The sequence below is a fragment of the Lepus europaeus genome, chromosome 8, assembly GCF_033115175.1.
Source record: "Lepus europaeus isolate LE1 chromosome 8, mLepTim1.pri, whole genome shotgun sequence".
NCBI classification, from domain to species: domain Eukaryota; kingdom Metazoa; phylum Chordata; class Mammalia; order Lagomorpha; family Leporidae; genus Lepus; species Lepus europaeus.
The window spans coordinates 6,180,203-6,203,262 of NC_084834.1; the positions used below are offsets into that span (position 1 = coordinate 6,180,203).

Sequence of the window (23,060 nt, forward strand, 5' to 3'; positions counted from 1 at the left end):
ATTTGTATAATGTTTAAAATCTCTGATATTAATGACAGGAGACATAATTATTGAATCATGTTGGTGGTGTAATAAGTGCTACCTATTAGTAGTAACAAGCAAGCTTTGTAGATGTTCCCCCAGCACTGAAGTGGCGCAGCTGGGGCTTACTTACCCCCTTTTGGATTCCAGTTTCCCTTCAGTGAAATATCGACAATAAAAACCCCTGCACGAAAGGGCTGTTGAGGACAATGCAAAATTGCAGAGTGTCCACAATTGGACCTGGACACTAATCCTAAAATATTATGATTATTTTATTCGTTGCCAGTAAATTACATTTCCTCCCCACACAAGGACTCAAAAGCTTCCGCATGTTCAGAGAGAAGAGCTGTAGCAGTCATTGACCAGTATCTCTCAACCACGGCTAAAACTTAGAATCACTAGGGAAGTGTTCATAAACCCCTTTGCCTAGGGGATTCTAGAATCTCTGAGGAATGAAACTCAGGAATCAGTTGCTTAAAAGCCGCCTACTGATGCTAATATGCACCCAGAGTTAAGAACTGCTGGCTCAGGTCAAAGGAGATGCTACCCTGTTTTGAATTTCTTATCAGACTTTTTGGAGGTTTCAGTGAAATAATATGCTGACAACTTGATGAGGCTTTGTGGTGTGTTTTTTTTTGTTTTTGTTTTTGTTTTTGTTTTTGAGAGAGAGAGAGAGAGAGAGAGAAGAGAAAAGTGTTTTCTAAATTCCCAAATCTCACTCACATATCTGGAAGAGATCTTGGAGTTCTAGGGGAGAGTTTTACTAAGAGATGGAGTATAGGAGCCAGAAAGAATAACCAAGCAAATCTGTAGAGCCTAGGAAGAAAGAGCTCATCACTACTTGCTGCCACAGAGCAGGACGGGAAGAGAAGAATGAAGGGTAAAACTCTACTGTCTTCAGTCTCCATTTCACAAAATTATCTATTTTCATTTTGCTTGAAATGCAGAAAAAACACAGAGACATCTTCCATCTCTGGTTCACGCTCCAAATGCCTTGTAAGAGCCAGGGCTGGGCCAGGCTGAAGGCAAAGGCAGGCTCCCAGACCTCAGTCCAGATCTCCAGGAAGGCGGTAGGGACCAGGTGCCCGAGCTGCCGTCTGCTGCCCGCCGTGGTGCACATCAGAAGGAAGCTGGAGCCAGCAGCGGAGCAGGGATGGGAGCCCACGCGTTCTGGTGTGGGGTGCAGGCTCTCACCGAACACCTGTTCCTCTACCATGCACGTGCCCACCCTGTGTTTCATGTGGTGTGAGGAGAGGGCAAGAGTGTGGGACAGGGTGTGCAGAGGAGTCACCAGCAGAGCCCTGGGGAAAGCCGAGAGCGTGTCCAAGGAAGGACAGAGCGTGTGCCTCTCAGGTCAGCTTCCAGGCCAGGGTCGGTAGTGTCCAGGGTGGCACCTGCTTAGGAGGGTGCACGTGACGGAGGCAGACCGACCTGACGGTGTTCCTTCATTCTCCCGGCTGAGCAATCCAGACATTTTCTTGTATTTTCCTGAGTGTGTGCAAGAGAGCTGGAATTGTTCCCCCAGGAGGTAGCCAGGGGTCACCAGGGTGACTTCATCACAGAGAGCCACTGAAAAGACCATCCAGCCCAGGGGCATTGCCTTGCCATGCCAATAAAGCAGAATCAGGTTGGCAGCGAGACCTTGCCTGCCGGTAACCAGAGGGCTGGCCCCCGAGGCCACCAGCCAGGAGCCCTTTGGCACCAGGTCTGGCGAAATCGTGGAGGACAGAACTCTGCACAGAGGCCCCCGCCCCAGTGTATTCAGTAAATTGAAGGCGATGGAAACAAATCCGGAAAGACCGAATGTGATTCCATCCTGACCTGTCGCAGCAGAGGTGTTTTTGGAAAAAATACAACACAAACGTTTCCCACATAAACAGTAACGGGAGCACAAGAGACTAAAGAGTGCACTTCTAGTTCTCAAATCATATATATTCCTTCCATATTCTGCAACATTCAGCCCACTACATGCTGAGGACATGCGGGACTCCCAAGAAACGCATAGCAGCGAGCATCTGCCATGAAGGATGATGACTAAATCTAGACACAGAGGAAAGTGATCTTGCAGCCAAGCCTGTGATCCTGTGGGGTAAAATTAGTGCACGGGAAGACGCAGGCCAGGCAGCAGGAAGCAGAGGAGAGAGCCAGGAGAGTCGGCTGAATGTTCCTTTTGGCACACCAAGGTTCCCAAGGAGCTGCGTATCTTTTCCAAAAGGGAAAGTCTGGGGCCCGTGTTGTGGCACAGCAGGTAAAGCTGTGGCCATGATGCCAGCATCCCATATGGGTGCCAGTTAGTGTCCTGGCTGCTCCACTTCCAGTCCGGCTCTCTGGTAATGGTCTGGGATAAGCAGAGACAGATGGCCCACATGCTTGGGCCCCTGCCACACTGGGAGACCCAGAAGAAGTTCCTGGCTCCTGGCTAGGGCCTGGGAGGAGTGAACCAATGGATGGAAGATCTCTCTGTCTCTCTTTCTCTCTCTCTCTGTCACTCCCTCTTTCTATAACTCTGATTTTCAAATAAATAAATCTTAGAAAAAAAGAAAAGGGAAATTCATACTTCTGAAATTCATACTACTGGGGGAGTGGCTTGGGCGATGCTGGGTTCCTTAGGCAGCTCAGAAAGAAAAGCTGCAGCCGGCGCCGCGGCTCACTAGGCTAATCCTCCGCCTAGCGGCACCGGCACACCGGGTTCTAGTCCCGGTCGGGGCACCGATCCTGTCCTGGTTGCCCCTCTTCCAGGCCAGCTCTCTGCTGTGGCCAGGGAGTGCAGTGGAGGATGGCCCAAGTGCTTGGGCCCTGCACCCCATGGGAGACCAGGAGAAGCACCTGGCTCCTGCCATCGGATCAGCGCGGTGCACCGGCCGCAGTGCGCCAGCTGCGGTGGCCATTGGAGGGTGAACCAACGGCAAAGGAAGACCTTTCTCTCTGTCTCTCTCTCTCTCACTATCCACTCTGCCTGTCAAAAACTTTTTTTTAAAAAATTTAAAAAAAGAAAGAAAAGCTGCAGAGTTAAAGACGCAGACACAGTCTGCTCCCAGAGGCCCTCCAAGCCTGGCACACCGGCACGCGGGGGCCAAGGTCCGCGAGAATACATTTCCTGTTGAGGCGCAGTTGGCAAAGCGATACAATGGTCAGCAGAGAGGCATAGCAGGAAATTGGATTTTTTTTATTTATATAAGGCAAACAAATTTCATGTATTTCATACATACAGATTTAGGGGCTTAGTGATACTTCCCACGCTAACCTCTCCCTCTGCCCACACTCCCACACTCCCACCCTCCCTCCTTCCTTTCTTATCTCTTTAATTTTTACAATGACATAGTTTCAATTTATTTCATAATCATAAGATTAACCCTCCACTAAGTAAAGAATTCAACAAATAGTAAGAAGAAAAAAAAAAAACCTATTCCTCAACAGTGTAGATAAGGGCTGTAAACAATAATCAGTTCTTAAAATGTCAATTTCACTCATACATTTTTTTTGTATGCTATTCATTACCACAGATCAGGGAAAATATACCAGCTCACATCACTTCCCAGGTTTCAACAGAAATGCTCTCACCTCCTGAAAATACAGACCAGATCCAAAATAATAGCACAGATTGGACCTGGGCCTGGGAGACAACAAAGCTAGTCCTGGGGGGGGAGGGAGTTGTACAGCCCCAGCTTAAATCCTCATTTTGGGATGCTAGCATCTCAGAGTGTCAGTTCCAGTTGTAGCTGCTCCATTTATGACCCAGCTCCTTCCAATGTACGTACACACCGAGAGGTAGCAGATGTTGGCTCCAGTGCCTGGGGACCTGACACCCACGTGGGAGACCCAGGCACAGGTCAGGGCTCCCAGCTTCAGCCTGGTCCAGTCATAGATTTTTCAGGTGTTTGGGGAATGAACCAGTTGATGGAAGATTCCCTCTCTTTCTCTGCCTTTTAAGTAGATGAAAAATATTAAAAAAAAAAAAAACACCAAAAGGTTAATTCTGGGAGCAAGTACTATCTCCCTGGACCCATCACAGTATGCAGGCTGCCTAGAGTAATGTCGGCATCCCAGGTGCTACGTGGACAAACAGGCCCAAGGCATCGTCTCTGGCAGCCAGGCTCACGTCCTCTCCATTCAGTTCTCACATCAGCTGCAGCTCTGGGGAACAGTCTTTTTTTTTTTTTTTGACAGGCAGAGTGAGAGAGAGAGAAAGAGAGAGAGAGAGAGAAAGGTCTTCCTTCCGTTGGTTCACTCCCCAAATGGCCGCTATGACTGGTGTGCTGCGGCCGGTGCGCTGCGCTGATCCAAAGCTAGGAGCCAGGTGCTTCCTCCTGGTCACCCATGCAGGTGCAGGGCCCAAGCACTTGGGCCATCCTCCACTGCACTCCCGGGCCACAGCAGAGAGCTGGACTGGAAGAGGAGCAACCAGGACTAGAACCCGGCGCCCCAACCGTGACTAGAACCCAGGGTGCCGGTGGAGGATTAGCCTAGTGAGCCACGGCGCCAGCCGGGGACATTCTTTAGATTTATTGGAGGTCCTACTAAATTAAGCCCTGTTGTCACAACTGTGACCTTTCTACTACATCCTCCCGTTGTCTTCTCTTTTTTTTTTTTTTTTCCATCTTGCTGGTCACTGTTTGTCACTCCTGCTGCCTAGGGAACAGTGCCTGAACAAAGTACTTGCACAAGTCCTGTTTCCAGGTTCTGCCTCGGAGAACATAAACTCAAGACACTGGAGCTCTAGGGTGAGCTGTACTGGCAGATTCTGGGCTCATGGGTCCACAGGCCAGGGCTTGGGCTGTGTATGTGGAGTCCCTGTACCCGCCAGCCTGGCTGGTCTCGCATGTCCTATATTTGTATGCCCATCATTCAATTGGCTCAGTTATAGGTCTGGGGCCCAATCTAAATTCCACTGAAAGAAGACCAAGTTCTGAGTGGCTTTCTTACTTACTGCTTGCATGCTTTACTTAGTGGAGGGTTCAGCTTGTATTATAAAGCAAATTAAAAGTATGGCATTGCAAAAATGAAAAGAAAACTAGGAAAGGAAGAAGGGGGCCTGAGAAGCTAGGGGAAGAGGGAGGTTAGGGTGGGAAATATTACTGTGTTCTTGAAACTATAAATTAAACACATGCAATTTGTTTGCTTTATATAGATTTTTAAAATTTAATAAAAAATTAAAAAAAAATCAGATTGAAAATCTTGACCCTCCCTTCAACAGGAGTCAGTTAACTGTTGAGACATAGGAATATATTCTCAGAGTACTCTTTGCCTTTCACTTTCAGGGTTGGAAATTCACTTTCCTAAGGTACCAGCTTGGTCATTTCCTTTCCATTCTCCAAGGGTTCCAATGGTAACTCACTAACTCATAAACTAAACACAAAGAAACCAGTCTGGGATTTTAAGGCCTCTTGTATCCCTTCTACTTTTCTGCTATTAACTCAGACAGTCCACTTAATTTCTGGGTTTCCTCCAAGCCTAGCTCATTTGCTAGTCCCAAACATGCCTGCACTTTTGCTGCTATGCCTTTAATCTCTAGAGAAAATGGCAAGAGGATAGCCTCAGAATTTCCCTCAAGGCCCAGTTAATTCTCCTAGCTTTATGTACACCTGCTTTTCTGTACTCTCCAAGAACCCTTTTTTTGACTTCTCTGATGGTGTTAATCTTGCTGCAGCATTTTGTCTTATCTGTGTTCTTGTCTAACCATTTCCAATCTGCCACCGTGTTCCACAGTTAATCTTTTTTGCTTCACAACCAAATCAAGAAAACAGGTCATCTCGTTTTGGAAATCTTCATAGTGTCTTGTATGTAGCAAGTGGCTATTATAGAATTGTAGGATTGAATTTAGCTCGGTAATAGCCGGACCAAGTTGAGTTGTCCTTGGTAAATCCTGTGCTGATTTCAGCACAGATAGACATGACAATCACACCACAGAGAACAAAGCAGTTCTCTCAGTACAAGGGACAGTTCTCCCTGTAATAAAGTAAATGAACTGAAGCCAAAGTTGTATATAAGCCTTGAGACCTCTTCCTTGGATTTTGGAATCAAAAAGCGTATCACATGGAAGTTGCCCCTTCTGCTTTGTTCTGAAGATGTGGATTTCTACTTAAGATACAATTATATTACGTAGAGATGAATTTGTCTTTTAACTGTTTTGAAGCTGGGACGGTCTGTTTAAAAAGAATACATGGTCATTGAAGACAAAAATGAATTACAGTCTTTTCAATGCACGGCCCTGTTCAGCGGCGATGTATTGCTTTAATCTGTTAGCTGGTGCATTATGAGAGCTTGGTAATTTGTTCATCCCTTTAATAGGTGCAAGATTGAAATGGGGTTGAGGAGCGGAAAATAACAATTGGCTGGATGTGCAGAATAATATGTAGGCGTTCTTGGTAATGGATGTTTATTTCAGATGATTACACTGTACAGTGCATTTGAATGGGAAAAACAAACAGGAGGCCAGCTGCACTAATTTTATCAAAGTTATTTATATCAGCAGTATAATTAAAGGCAGTAATTTTAAATTAGGTTTTCTGAGAACCCATTTATAGGCAACACAAGGCAACTTGTCTCTGTGGCATCCAAGCCATGACTGTGCTCTGAGGGCAATGTTCACGACTGCCAATGGGCCTTGTGATTCTGAAAATTAATTATTGTTTTGAAAGACTCTGAAGCTCTTGCCTCCTGCTGTCCTGGCCAGCTTAGATCCACTCCACCAGGAGAGCCCAGTCCCTAATTCATGGAAGTAAAAGAATAACAACACCCCATGAAGAATTATTCTAGAACTTCAGATTGGAAATACTTTCACAGAAACTTCTTTTTGTAAAGCCTGCATCATTTTCAGTCATAGTTCATGAGTAACACATTGAAGAATTAAGTATTAAGTGAACTATTAAATGATTATGAGGGGCAGAAACAAAAAATAGAATGAAAGACTCTTTTGGTTGTGAAAAATATATTTAATGACTAAAATAATTTTTGAGGACGTACTTATGCAACCTTAGGGCTACCGGAATCCTGGTCGAACCTCCACCTGACATCACTATCCCATTTAGAACCTTCCCCACAGGTGAGCATCTGGCCCCTGCATGGCCAGTAACAGAGAACTCTACCCCTGACATGTTTACTGGGCTCTAACTGGATCATATTGGACAGCAACTGAAGTCTTTGTCTTTCCTCTCACTTCCAAAACAAGTCACAGTGTTACCCTCAAAAGCCACATAGAGGCCGGCGCCGCAGCTCACTTAGCTAATCCTCCACCTGTGGTGCCGGCACCCTGGATTCTAGTCCTGGTTGGGGCACCGGATTCTCTCCCAGTTGCTCCTCTTCCAGCTCTCTGCTGTGACCCAGGAAGGCAGTGGAGGGTGGCCCAGGTCCTTGGGACCCTGCACCTACATGGGAGACCAGGAGGAAGCACCTGGCTCTTGGCTTCAGATCAGCGCAGCACGCCGGCCATAGCAGCCATTTGGGGGGGGGGTGAACCAACAGAAGGAAGACCTTTCTCTCTGTCTCTCTCTCACTGTCTTACTCTGCCTGTCAAAAAAAAAAAAAGCCACATAGAATGTGCTTAATGTCTAAAACTGTTTTCTGTATCATAGCCCTTTATGGCTTGCACACCCTCACATATGCACCATTTCTTTCCCTACAAGTGATCGTCTCACCATCTGTACGTCTGGAAAACATAGTTTGGAATGCACATTTGCAGCAGAAAGCGATTAATTTTATCAAAAACACAGGACACATGTGACAAATCTGTAAAGGGGGGTTTTCGACAATTATGGGCCTCGAATGTCCAGTTAAGTAGTGTTCTACTTTATTTGCTATGTAATCAGTGAAGGACCCTGATTATTATCATCAGATAAGGTGACAGTAATTGTCCTTCAAAAAGAGTCTTCCATAAAAGAAGAAATGAAGGAAAATTCAATTTACAATAGCATCAAGAGCATGAAATACATACGAAGTCATCAATGGGCTATAAAATAAAGTACAGAAATAGATTCGCATGATTACAATCAACTGAATTACTCCCAATGTTGCGGGACAAGGCAACACAACAAGGGAAGGAATGCCTTTCGAAGAAGGATTCTGGAACAAATGCATAGCCATATGGGAGAAAATGAGTCTCAACCTTCTCCATGTATATTTCACTGGAAATAAATCATAGAACTACATGCAAAAGCTAAAACTATAAAACTTCCAGAAGAAAATATAGAAGAAAAATCACTGTGAAAAGATTTTTCTAAATGTGACACAAATAGTACAAATCCCAAAACAGAATGTTGAATAAAAATTAAAACTTTTGCTCTTAGAAAGATACTATAAAGAAAGAGAAAATGAAAAACATATATTAAATAAAGAACTTGTAACCAGATATCTTGTGCCCTTACAACTCAAATGGTATTAAATTTGAGCAGCAATTGAAGAAAAAGACATGAATTTCTAATAAATATATAAAATATGCTTCAGATCATTAATGATCAATGAAAGGCAAAGCAAGCACAATGATACACCATTATATGCCCATTTCAACAGCTACAATTAAAGCACTGAGAATATCACAGATTGGGTGCAGAAGAATTTTAACTTTCGTGTGTTTCTGGAGGAAATTTAAAAGAGAAAATTATTTGGCAGTTTTATGTAAATTAAACACATCTACAATTTAACCAGTAATTTTGTTTTTATGAATTTACCCAAGAGAAATTAAATCATGTCTATACACATGGAGACTTAAATACAAATATGTATAGATATCAGTTCTATTCACAACAGGCCCAAACTATAAACAATCAAAATTTTTTAGTTACTAAACTACACAACACCTACATAGATGAGTAGATGAATCTCAAAATAATTATGCTGAGTGGAAGAAGTCAGTGTTACTAATACATATGATATAATTCCAATTATAAAATGCAAACTAATCTAAAATAAAATAAAGCTGATTAGTAGTTGCTAACAGGGATGAATGAACTGACAGGGTCCATGGAAATTTGGGGGCATTAATAGAAACGTTATCATCTTGATAGTGGTGGAGTTTTATTCAAAACCCATTGGCTCAGATAATTTAAAGGGATACAATCTACTATTCGATATGTCCTACTTTGGAGAAATCTAAATTTCTCCCAAATAAATTTGATGAGAATAAAAAGCTTACTTGACTATAGTGTATAAAATAGCTTGTGGTGAGAAAAGACAGACTAGAGACCATAGAAGTAAAGAACATTTCTAGGTTCAAAGCAAAAGATGATTAGTGACCACTATAGAGTATGATAAAGAGAATGTGGTTAAATGGAAAAAAAAAAAAAGAGGCTGAAGTGAGAGAGAAATGAAGAGAAAGATAAAAAGGTGAGCAAAGTTGGTAATGCAAAAATAGTTGGAAAGAAAAAAGCACAATGTAGGCCGGAGAAGGAATAGGTGAAGAGGGAAAATGAAGACATAAAATGAAAGAATAAAAGGAAAGAGATACTCACGCTCACACATACCACCCTGGAGAGTCTGGATGTCAAAGGTTATGAAATGGTTTTGCACCCTAGCAGTGATTCCCACAGTTTCTTAGAAAACCAAGTTATTTCACTTAGTTACTTTAGTAAATTATTGCTCTAAGCTGGATCTTTGTAGACATGAAGATTATTGGGCATATTTTTGAAATTAAAAATGTATCATTTATTTGAGAGGGAGAGAGACAGACAGAGGGAAAGAGCTTTAGTTGCTAGGTCACTCCCCAGATGTCTGCAATGGCTGAAGTCAGAGCTGGGAGCCTGTAACTCATTCAAATGCATAGATAACCCTAAGAAATTATGATGACAGAAGTCACTAATGTTACTGAACTGCAATCGCATTTCCTTTGACTAAGATCTGTGTTGGGACAGAATTTAAACTGGGAGCAAGAAAGCCTGGATTCATTTAGCTTCCATGAATGAAAAGCAGCTCTACAGGAGAACAAGATGTGGGGTCTACAGCATTCTTTCTTCTCTGGATTAATTCAGAAGTTCTTTAGGAAAAGCTGAAGACTACCTGCTGCTTGAATGCTCTCAACAGGGTTGTTGAGAAAGAGTTAAAATGAGTTCAGAATTACCCATTCCCCATCATATACCTCCAGGAAGCTGCTCATATTTCTAGTTAATATGGCATCAGAAGCAGTTAGGCAAATGTGACCATCTTTTTATGCACATTTAGGATCCCATTAAGAATACTGGCCTGAATGAAAATCTGAGAAACAAATACAAGGAAGTTGGAGACATGGGCCTGGCCAGGAGTCACCAGAGGAAACTTCTGAGGTTCACTTAAGGGTACAGACACAAGAAGAGTTAAGTGTCAAATTTCAACATTAGAGATCATTGCTATAGATAGTTTTGGTCTGGAGAAATTTCAAAGCATTACCAAACATGTTCATAAAATATCCAGTTAAACACCTATTTTATATTCAACGGCTTGAGCTATTATCACCTTAGATTATGTCCATCAAGTTAAACAGATTCCCAATACCATGCTTAAGTTATTGCATATGTTGGATTCCTATACAGAATTATTGAAATTGTAAAAACTCTAATAAAGTTTAAAAATATTGATTTGAGGGGCTGGTGCCGTGGCTCACTTGGTTAATCCTCCGCCTACGACGCTGGCATCCCATATGGGCATAGTATTCTGTCCTGGTTGCTCCTCTTCCAGTCCAGCTCTTTGCTGTGGCCCAGAAAGGCAGTAGAGGATGGCCCAAGTGCTTGGGCCCCTGTGCCAGCATGGGAGACCAGGAGGAAGCACCTGGCTTCTGGCTTTGGATCAGCGTAGCTCCGGCAGTAGCGGCCATTTGGTGGGGGGGGGGGGGGAGTGAACCAATAGAAGGAAGACCTTTCTCTCTGTCTCTCTCTCTCACTGTCTAACTCTATCTGTTAAATACAAAAAAAATATTGATTTGAGAGACAGAAATGGCGAGGGGAGAGACAGAGACGGAGAGAGAGACAGAGACAGAGAGAAACAGATAGGTAGACAGAGAGACCACTTATCTCTCTGTTCACTCCCCAAATGTCTGCAACAGCTAGGGCTTGTCCAGGCCAAATTTAGAATCTGGGACCTCAATTCAGGTCTTCCTAGTGGATGACTGGGACCCAATTACTTGAGCCATCACCTGTTGCCCTCCTTAGCAGGTAACTGGAATGAGGAGCTCTGCTGAGGGGAGAATTGAACCCAGGGACGTTGATGTAGGACAGAGAAATCTTAACTGATAGCCCAAACACCTGCCCTACACTGATACTCAAGTCCTAGCAAAATCACAATTAATTTTAGATTATTTTTGAGTTTTAGAGTAATTATTTAATAATTGGGCCAACTGTTAAGGACACCTTCTACTCACTAAAATCATTATCCATACCAAAGAGAATGCTTATGTTTCAATTTCAAATGCAAAGAGCTGGAAATGGACAGTAAGACAAAAGAGTATAAAAAGACTTCACGTTAGTCTCAGTTTTAAACTTCCTTTGGTTTAATTTATGTTTTTATGATTTTAACTCAAAATTTCATTATCATGTCAGCCTGTAAGTGCAGTTTCTGTTGTCCCTGAAGTCATATTTAACACTTGGCAAATATAAGCATTTTACTTAATGTTATAATGTGTCTTTCTTGCATTTCCTACATGCTAATTTGTAAATTGCCTTTGCTGTAAGAAGCTAAAGAATACTTAATACTGATGTTGTTACTAGAACTTCATAAAGTCTGTCACTTTTCAAGAATAAAATGACAGTTTAACTTTGATTCAGAGAGCATAGGGAAATCAAACAAGAACACTGGGAGAAGAAAGAACTGAAGTTATAATTCTATATAATTCTTTATCTATGTTATGTTAAACTATTACTAAAGTAATAGTTATTATGACTAATAATAGTACAAGAAAATTGTGGCTGTTAGTGTCTAAAATAAATGAATTACTGTGATATTCATAATTCTGGGGTTTCTAGAATATCTTGAAATGCTTTGTTACTGACAGTTAAAGTTCTATGCTATGTAACTGCCATGTGTTAGGCCAGTCCAGGAAGCAGAAGGGAAGATATGAATTCCTGAAGTTATGTAGGAGTCAGTGATATCTTGGCTGTGTTTTGGATATTGGGTTGGGTGTACCCTAAAAGTTCATGATTAAAGGGTTTGTCCCCAGGGTGCTACTGCTACTAGGAGACGGTGGAACCTTTAGTAGTTAGGACCTCACAGGAGGTGTGTAGGTGATTGGGGGTGGGCTCTTCAGTTGTCATGAGAGGATTGCCATAGAAGCCCGAGTTTGCCCAGTCTCTCTCTGCTCCTGCTTTGAGAGGCGACCACTGGCGCATTCTACAAGTGCCATTCACCTTGTGGTCCTCACCTGAACTGAGCGCATGCGAAGCTATTGGCTTGGAACTCCACAACTGTGGGCTCACTGATCCCTTTCTCTCTATAAAGCTGTCTGCCTCAGGTACTTCATCGTAGTAATGTAAAGTTAACTAATGCAGTCTAAATTTACTTTAATGCAAAGCAAATCTTTGTGTGCTGGGAATAGTGTTTTCTTCTTAAGACCGAATAAGAGTGGAACATAAAACCAATGGAAATATGTAGAGTCCCAAAGAATTCCAAAAGGCAACATGGTAGAATAGTCTTTCACTCTGATTTTAATTTATCTTCTGGACCTTACTGCCAGGTTCATTTAAAGATTAGTGATAGAGCTTAGTGGGACCAAACCAGGAACTAAGTTGGTTTATCTATGTTATGTGAGATTATCCAAACTTCCCTAATTTCTTTGGTTTGATTGGCACTGTTTACAAGGGTTCAGAATCTGTTGAACTGAAGGTCAATATACTATTTGTGTCTTTTTGTTACTGTATAAAAAGACTCATTTATGAGGCTGGCACTTAAAAAGACTTATTAAAGGTGCTGTCTGCAGTGCTGGCATCCCATATGGGCACTGGTTCAGGTCCCAGCTGCTCGGCTTCCAGTCCAGCTCCCTGGTGATGCACTTAGGAGAGCAGCGGAGGATGGCCCAGTTCCTTGGGTCCCTGAACCCATGTGGAGACCTGGAGGAGGCCTCTGGCTGCTGGCTTGAGCCTGGTCCAACCCTGACCAATGCGGCCATTTGAGGAATAATCTAGTGGACGAAGGATCTCTTCTCTCTCTCTGTAACTCTGCCTTTGCAATGAATAAATAAAATCTTTTAAAAAAGAGACTTGTTTATTTATTTATTTGAAAGGCAGAATTATAGAGACAGAGAAGAAGAGACATACACAGAGAGAGAGAGAGAGAGAGAGGGAGAGAGAGAGAGACGCTTTCCATCTCTCCCTTCACTCCTCAAACGGCCTCAATAGCTGGAGCTAGGCCAGGCCAAAGCCAGGAGCCTGGACTTCCATCTGGGTCTCGCACATGGGTGGCAGGAACCCAAGTGCTTAAGCCATCTTCTGCTGCTTTCCAAGGCTCAGTAGCAGGGAGTACAGTGGGAAGTGGAACAGCTGGGACTTAAGCTGTTGCCCATTTGGAATGCAACTTAGGTCATGTCCACCAATGGAGACATTCTGTTCCTATTGTTATGAATGGCTTCTAAATCTCCACCTCCACTCTCACAATGCTAACACTTCCTCGTGTTCTGGTGAGTATACTGTCCAGGCCAGATTCCTGATCCTTTATACTAGATTACAAATAGATAAGAATTTGACTTTTTTTTTTTTTAAATATACTACTAAACTTTAATTTGTGTTAAACCAGTGCCACCAAATTAATAAAAGGAAAATAAACACACTGTTGTGTTGGATATGTAGTCATTACTACAAACAGTAACAATACATGTCCTATGTGGTAATTATACACATGCTCTCAGTCATTGTCAGAACCATTTGGAGGTAAGAAAACCAAGGCATCACTGAAAATATGACCAAATGCCCTAAGACGGTATACACCACACATCATCACATGCATCTGATTAGGAGTCAGTCCATTAAAAGTAACAGCTGTATCTGAACAGCATCCCTCTACTACCTGGTTAGGGTGATTAGTCATTGCCTCCTTAATAAAAACCCCAACAGATTTGGTATTAAATACATCTTTTCCATCAGCATCTTCTGCATTTTCTGCAAATACTCCAGCATATTTTAGGCATATTGCTAACTGCTTATCTTCTGATATCTTCCAAATCATCCCTCCCTGTTCAGGACACTTCTCAGGAATTCCTAGAAGGCTGTTAAGTCTTTTCATTGATTCTATACTCAAGACAATTCCTCCTTCCACACTCACATACTCAAAGTCTCCAGATTTTATAGTATGGCCTAGATAAAAAGGCCATGATGGATCCTTTTTTAACAAAAAATACTTAAGGTTTTCAATAATAGCAAATGTAGTGGGGCGTGCAAGGAAAACCCAGTTGTATTGGTTGCTGCATTTATCAAAGGCATATTTATAAGCTTTTCTCATCATTAACCACAAGTCATTTGTTTCCATATTAATTGACTCAAACACTTTAACATTTTCAGAACTGAAGAACTCTGCTTTGTCACAGTGTTTGGTCCAAGTCTCCTTTACTGCAGCCCAAAGACTCACATCTTTAGGTTTTACAAGGATGATACAGTACACCCGAAAGCTCTTACTGAGTCCCATACGTTCATTCTCTGAAATTTTCAAGATACCTTCTTTGTTAGGAGCTTGTAGATGATGATGCTCGTGGTGGTGCATTCTATTTCCAAGACCAATTCCAACAAGTCCTAGCATAGTGGTAAAAGCACAGAAAATGCTTCCAAGCATCACTCCTTTCAAAAATGAGCTGCTTTCAGAAAGCATTTTTTCCCGCATCTAGAATGGCTCCAGAGCACAAACGCGCAGCCGCACACAGTTTCCTTCCACGTTCTCAAGCCACTCGGTTTCGTTCTCGGTCGAGCTACTTTAGGCGCAAGCGGCGTCCTCTGTTAGCCTCGCTCAAGCTCAGAAATTGACTTTATACATAGTTCCATTACTCAACAAATTTAACTGAGATTAAGTATAGAGGTGCTCATTTGTAGCACAGCTAGTGACTATACTGATTTTTTTACCTTATCTGGAGGGTTTGAGAACTGGCTTTAGGTTTCTATTGACCTCCAGTGGGGAACAGGGAGATCCCCTAATTCATTCCTTTCTTTCTTTCTTTTTCTTTTTCTTATTAAATAAATTGAGATAATAAAAAGCTAGGTCTCTTCTATTAAAATTTAATTACTTGAAGGTCCCTCCTGGCCCAGCTTAATAGTCAGTGTTTCAATTTTCTATGGAGTACTAGATCAGCTCGATTTATTTTCCTATTAAAATGTATGGTGCCACTGTTCACTTAAAGATGTATGTTAAACGTCACTTCCACTCTCATTGGGTTTATACATCATTGCCTTGCATTCTGGTTGACTTGATTGTATGTTTGCCTTTTGATTAAGGAGACAAGTTTGCTAGATCTCTTTGTGAAGTTCTTTCCATAATGACTGTTTCAATCAGGTTGTTTTGTGTGCTCTAAAGAAAATGGACGGGTGATTAATGGAAGCTCGGGAGATACACTGCTTATCTTCCCGTTTGCTCTTCTAGAATTCCAGATTTGCCACACTTCTTGTGGAGAGGTCAGGCTGTTTCTGTGAATCTGTCAGAATAATCTTTCTAAAAACATCGGTATTTATGGAGTGTTGCAACCTGAATTATTAGACTACAGGGAATGGAATTATAGACTACCATTATCAGGCAATGAACTGGAAAGATTCAGGTTAAGAATATGAAAATAAAATCCCTTCAATTGAAGCTAATCACTAACTGAAATACTGCATTATCCCCCACACTTCTTATTTTGTTTTTAAAAAGATGACTTATTGCTAAAAGTGGATAGTTCAGGATAGAAGAAAGAAGTAAATTTATATGAGTAAATGACTCCTAAATATTGGTTTGAAATTGCCAATCAGGGTAAAATGGCTATAGTTTCTCTTTAAATAACTCTGCAGGGAATGTTTCTGATAACTAACAATAATCTCAATAATGTATGTTTCTTTAAACACTTTTCCCCTTTTTGTGAGTGGGAAGGTAAGCAAAATTTTTGATTTTTCAAAATAGGGTTTTAGTTTTTTCTCTGTTACTGTTTTGTTACAATAGAGAGAAAAGGCACAGAGTGAAGATGTGAAAGAAAGTTCTGTCTATTTTCGACAAATCGAGTGGCATGAGTTTGGGGCTAACGAAGAGAAGACTGTGAGAGTAAGAATGGCAGTGCTACTGTGCAATGTTCTTCCTATGCTCTCTTAAAATTTAAATGTTTTTCTTACAAAAATATTCAGTAGTCCTGCTACAATGATACTAAATTTTTTCCTATTTTTATCATATAAAGTTTATAATATTTAGGTTAAACGAGTATGTCTGCATTCTTTCATCTAAAACATTTTCTTAAGCATGTTTTAATCGCTTTAGATAAGATACTATTTTCTCAGAAATGTCCTTCAAGCTAACATTTTCTGAGTAAGATGGCAGGAAGTGTCCATACATATCTCACCACAGCAACAATAATCTCACAGCCACAAATAGGCAACAGGAGCCTTGGTACTCAGATAAAAGTTTGTGAAACCCTGTTGGACTCCTACCCCTTGAGGGCAGACCCACACTGGGGTGGCCAACTTAATGACCTTGATCTTGTCTCCAGACCCAGCAGTGGCCCCATCCACCTGCTTTGCTACATCCTTGAATGGCCTTGGGTCTACTACCAAGACCAGAATCTGCCCAAGGACCTGAGGGAGTCCTACACAGTTGTACTTTGGAAAACAGCTCCTCCCCCCAACCTGAGAGTCCTTTAACGGCCCTCTCACCCAGCTGCAGATTCTCTCAGGGGTGGTCTGAACTCAGTTCTGCTTGTAAAATGACACAGAGGAAGATAAGCACATTTGAGACCCTGGAGCAGTCTTGCCAACCACAGTGCCACAGCAGATTCTGAGTCTTGAATCGTGGCCCCGGCCCCTCTCGGCTACAGTCCAAGAGTCTTTATGCCTGCCCATAGGTCACCTGAGAGGCAATCTATGAATGCCCCCACAGCCATGCCAGCCGACCTACATCCCATAGCAGGTCCTGAAAATGCTCTGACACATTCAGCTCCTCTCAGCTTAAGAGCAGTTTTGCCCTCACAGGGACCTGGAGGGCAACATGTATATCAGTGCCCACTGCAGGTTGACACTCTGACCCTTCCCTTGTGTAGATCTTGAAATTGGCACTGTATGTTGGGTTTAGTCCCTCTCAACTTTAGTGGGAGAGCAGGAAGCTGCTGAGAGACCTGATCATCTGAGAATCCCAGAGGCAGACTTTAAGACTTGGATCTTGGCTGTATAGATCTTCAAGTAGCCCTGTGATTCTATTCTAGTCCCTCTCAGCCACCATTGGGAATACCACCTGTCCAAGGATCATCCATTGTCCAGAAAGAACCCTTCCAGGAACTTGGAAGAAGCTATATCCATCCATATACTTGGTAATAGTAACCATCATCAGACCCTGAAGTGGACCCGCATCCCAGTGCCAGCCCTACAGACCAAGTTCCTGGGACAGTTCAGTTCACCAAGGGTTCAGACAGGATCCACCCTCATTAGAGGCCCTGGTAACACGAACCACAGGCCCCTCTGTAGACCCAGCAGCAGTCACACAACCTAGCTTCAGTGTCAGTCCTGACACTGGAGGAAGTCCCATCAATGAGGAACCTGGCAGGAGAGGGGCTTAACCTTTAAAAACCAGTCTACAGGGGCTGTCACTGTGGTGTAGTGGGTAAAGCTGCCGCCTGCAGAGCTGGCATCCCATATTGGTGCCGGTTCGAGTCCCAGATGCTCCACTTCCAATCCAGCTCTCTGCTATGGCCTGGGATAGCAGTAGAAGATGGCCCAAGTGCCCCTGTATCCGCATACCACTACAGAAGATCACATCGCAAAGGAAGACAGCAAGAGAGAAAAGAAACAAAGATGTATAAACCAACAAAAAACATATAAAAAAGTCCATAGTTAAGTCCTTATCTGCAAATAATTACCTTGAACGTAAATGCATTAAATTTGCCAGTCAAGAGAACAGAATGAACGGATAAGCACAAAACTCAGTGACACGCTGCCTACGAGAGACTCAGTACAGCTTTCAGGACACACAGAGAAGGTGCAGGGATGCAAAAACTACTCCATAAAAATGGGCACCAAAAGAGCAGGGATGGCTATACTTAAAACAGAGAAATAGAATTTTAAGTAAAATAAATGTCGAAATATGGGAAACTGTCACCATATAATGATAACGGTGTCAACTCATCAGGATGTTGCAACAATTATATTTATGCACCCAAAGTTGGAGCACCTCTGCATATTCAGCAAATGCTAACCGATCTGAGAGGACAGATGGATACCAAGTAGCCAACTTAAATATTAACTTCCAACAGTGAATACATCATCCAGGCAGAAAATCAATGAGGAAACATTGGATTTGGATTATACGTTAGGCTGAATGGATCCAAAAGATAGATCTAGAACATTCCATTCAATAGCAACATTATATACACATGGAACATTCTCCATGATAGAGCATATGGTAAGCCACAAAACAAGTCTTAATAAATCTTAAGACTGAAACCATAAAATATCTTTTCTGACCACAACCGTATGAGATTAGAAATCACTAATAAAAGGAAATTTGGAAAATATACAAATATGTGGAAATTAAGCAACATACTCCTGAACAAACAGGTAACAAAAAAATAAAAAGAGAAACAAAATAACCTTGAGGCAAATGAAAATGAAAGTACAATATGTTAAAAGCAAAAGCAATTCTAAGACTAAAGTTTATAGCAATAAAAGCTGCATTAAAAATGATCTTAAAGAACTTGATGTTATGCCTCAAGGAAGTTGAAAAGAACAAACTAGGCTCACAGTTAATAAAACAAAGGAAACACAAAGATCAGAGCATAAACAAATGAAATAAATATGAGGAAAACAACAGAAAACATCAATGAAACTGAACATGGGTTTTCAAGGGGTGGGTGAGGGATGGATAGAGAGAGGGAGAAAGAGATAACTAAAATGTTTGCTGTCCACAAAAACTGAGGCAAATTCAGGAAGCTGAATAATAAGTTTTGGCCTATAGGAAAGAATGTTATTTAATAAGGTTTGTCTATTAGCATAAAATAAAATTTGGGATTTTCCTTTTTACTAACCTTAATGAAAAAAGTTTTCTTGGTTAAAATATAGAAAATTAAGACTGATAAAATATTTGACTTCATATAGATCCAAGTTTCTGCATATTAGGCTTGACTATTTGATAGTGAGATCCATTTTCCATATCAATGATAATACCCACTGTGCAAATACTGCCCCAGAATTAATTTCTTTTTATTATGAACTTCGGTGAATCAGTGATTTTACAGCATGTCTATCATTTTCAAATGATCTGAACAAGTCTGATCCATGAAAATAGATAGGTTGGGCATTGTTTTGCAAGTCTTCTACTTAATTATAGAGATTTTATTCACTTTGTCATTCTGTCGTCTGGAGCAGTTGTCAGCAAACTGTGGTCCCTGAGCCAAATCGGCACTGATGTCTTTGTTGGGGATAACTTTTGATTGGCATGTAGACATCCCCATTCATTTGCATACTGTCAATTGCTGCTTCTACATATAATAGCAGAGGTAAGTGTTTATGATGCATTTCGTGGTCTGCAGGGTTGAAAGTATTCGCTATTTGGCCCTTTACAAAAAATAAATTCCTGGGTAGGGGAGAGCAGAAAATATACAATGATTCAGGGAAAGTATGGAAGAATAAAGGATCTGATAGTCATCTTGGAGAAGAAAGATGAGCAGTATATAAGACAACAATGGAGCATATTAAAACTGTAACTCCATGGGCAGGGGTTTAGCCAAGCTGTTAAGATACTGCTTGTGATGACCGCATCCCAAGTCCTACATGCGTGGAATCTAGTTTGAGTCCTACCTCCATTTCCAACTTGGCTTCTTGCTAATGTGCACCCTGGGAGTTTCTGGTTTTGTTTCCTACCACCCTCATGGAGACACAGAATGAATTCCTGGTAATCGGCTTCAGCCCAACCTAATCCCAGCTGTGGCAGGCATTTGGGGAGTGAACCTGCAGGTGACATATCTCTGTCTGGGCTGGTGCTGTGGCCCAGTGGGTAAAGCTGTCACCTGTGGTGCTGGCATCCCATAAGGTCACCAGTTTGAGTCCCGGATGCTCTACTTCTGATCCAGCTCCCGGATGATGCACCTGGGAGAGCAGCAGAGGGTGGCCTAAGTGCTTGGGCTCCTGCATCCATTTTGGGGACCTGGGTGAAGCTCCTGGCCCCTGGCTTTGGCCTGGCCTAGCCCTGGCTGTTGTGGCCATTTGGGGAGTAAGCTGCACTTGGAAAACCTCTCTCTCTATCTCTACTTCTGCCGCTCTGTACTCTGTTTCACATAAATAAATTAAAAAAAGAAAAGAAAAAAGATCTGTCTTCCTTTCTCCCTGCATTCCAAATAAAATTAAAATAAATATAAAGTCTTTTAAAAAGTTATAATCCTAATACTAAATAAAAACTCAAGAAAGAATGGGGAGGAAACATAGAGAATACATAAATTTAAATGTCTGGACAAAGTAAAGGTGAATATGCAAATGTACAACTTAATAATTAAAAAAAAATCTGTTTTTATCCTTCCCTATTATGCCTCCAAAGTATTGTTATAGACATCACCTTTGGGGAAAAAACATAAAAGCACAAGGAGTTCACTGTAGCCTATGTTCCCACTGTGACTATATTTTTGGCTTTTCTCAAATCATCATGGTTATAGAAGGCAAACAGTACTATTTAAGTTGAGTGCATAGCACAACATCCAAATCTCCTGTGATCCACTTTTCTAGAATATGCTGAACTTACCTTCATCTCTGGTAAATTATGTCCCTGGTTCAGCACATTCCTGAGAATGAGTTTTTCTTTGAGCACAATATGCTCTATTAGACTGGATATTCTATCAAAACGAATGGATTATCAGCACTGAAATAGACTACTAGAGCCCTCACATTGACTTATATGATACAAAAAGAACATTTTCCTGGAGCATTTTTGAATTTATCTACACTAAGCTTAATTTCCTCTAAACCCACAGGAATGCCTGATATTATACTGGAAGAGAAATTTACAGGGAGAGAGTAATAGATCAAAACATATTGCACAAAAAGGGTTTATTGAGGAGGGGGGTAATTGGTGATCTACATTTTCTGTTTACAAATCCAACCATTGGAGGACTGATCTGGTGAACTTTTAAATAGATTTTGGGGTGCTCATATCATCATAGGCTCAAAGTGTTGCTGTCTCTAGAAGATGAAACTATTGAATTTATCCACAGAGGGCCAAGGAGCAATATATCACTTCTTATTTGATAGTTTTAATGCATGGTGATTTAAAAATTAATAAAAAAAAGTATCAAGCATGACAACACACAGCATTCTCCCTCAAACACAAACTCCCCAAATGATACTATGGAGTCTACAGTTGTTTATACTGTAGTCTGCTCTTACTCAATTTCCGTCACCATCAGTCAACCACAGTTTAAAAAACTGCATGTGATGTACAACTTAATACTTTATCCCTTTTAGTATTTTTTTGTTCTACTTAATACTCTGTAATTAACACACAATTATTCTTAGGTGTTTAAATTTAACTGAAAAGTGATCTCTGTTAAATATAAGAGTGAGAATAAGAGAGGGAGGAGATGTACAATTTGGGACATGCTCAAGCTGACTTGCCCCAAATGGTAGAGTTAGAAATGTGCCAGGGGATTCCAATTCAATCCCATCAAGGTGGCATGTACCAATGCCATCTCACTAGTCCAAGTGATCAATTTCAGTTCACAATTGATCACACTGATAGGTCTAAGAGTCAAAGGGATCACACAAACAAGACTAGTGTCTGCTAGTACTAACTGACAGAATCGAAAAGGGAGAGAAGGATCCAACATGGGAAGCGGAATACACAGCAGACTCATAGAATGGCGGATGTCCTAAATAGCACTCTGGCCTCAGAATCAGCCCTTAAGGCATTCGGATCTGGCTGAAGAGCCCATGAGAGTATTGTAGGCATTGGAGGACAAGATACTCTGGCAAAAAAAAACACAAAAAAACAACTAAATGAAAGATGTCTGAAAGTGAGATCCCAGTGGAAAGAACGGGGCCATCAAAGAAGGAGGTAGCTTTCTCTGAAGGGAGGAGAGAACTTCTACTTTGACTATGACTTTGTCTAAATATGATAAGAGTCGGTGAACTCAAAAGGCTTCCATAGCCTTGGCAACTCATGATAAGAGCCTAGGGTGATTACTGATGCCATAAACAAGAGTGTCAATTTGTTAAGTCAACAACAGGAGTCACTGTGCACTTACTCCCCGTGTAGGATCTCTGTCCTTAATGTGTTGTTCAAAGTGAATTAATGCTATAACTAGTACTCAAACAGTATTTTACACTTTATGTTCTGTGTGGGTGCAAACTGTTGAAATCTTTACTTAATATATACTAAATTGATCTTCTGTATATAAAGATAATTGAAAATGAATCTTGATATGAATGGGATGGGAGAGGGAGTGAGAAAAAAGGAGGGTTGCGGGTGGGAGGGGAGTTATGGAGGGGAAAAAGCCTTTGTAATCCATAAGCTGTACTTTGGAAATTTATATTTACTAAATAAAAGTTTAAAAAAATAAATATCAGGAATCATACTAAAAAAATAAAATAAAAAATTGCGTGGAAAATTCCAGAAAAAGAACAATTCATGAGGTTTAAATTGCATGTTGTTCTGACCAGCATAATAAAATCTCAGGCTATCCCACTCTGTCCCACATGGAGATGAATCACCCTTGTGCACAGTGTTTCCAAGCTGTATAGACCACCCACCCTATAATCACTTAATAACCATCTCAATTATCAACCAGCTGTCACAGTGCTGTAGTGTTTGTGTTCATGTAGCCCCAGTTTACTTTAAGCAGTGATTATTCTGGTTCATTATTAGTTATTGTTTCTCTGCCACTAATCAATGCTATGACTCCCAAACCCGTTGAAAGTCCCTGAATTCCACCAAGTCTTATTTCTTTGTAAAGTAAG

The 23,060-nt window shown here is 41.4% G+C and overlaps 2 protein-coding genes across 3 annotated transcripts in view; both read right to left on the reverse strand.

Moving 5' to 3' along the window:
- MARCHF1 (membrane associated ring-CH-type finger 1) overlaps positions 1 to 23,060 on the reverse strand; it is a 378,011-nt gene that overhangs the window by 103,980 nt on the left and 250,971 nt on the right. The gene's annotated exons all lie outside the window — the stretch shown is intronic.
- Positions 13,813 to 14,870, reverse strand: LOC133765438 (C1GALT1-specific chaperone 1-like). The gene has a single exon (XM_062198994.1). The coding sequence runs from the start codon at positions 14,779 to 14,781 to the stop codon at positions 13,813 to 13,815; it is 969 nt and encodes a 322-aa protein (XP_062054978.1). The 5' UTR covers positions 14,782 to 14,870.

Bases quoted from the DNA above. Each gene is read 5' to 3' on its own strand.
- LOC133765438 (XM_062198994.1), bottom strand. From the start codon at position 14,781: ATGCGGGAAAAAATGCTTTCTGAAAGCAGCTCATTTTTGAAAGGAGTG.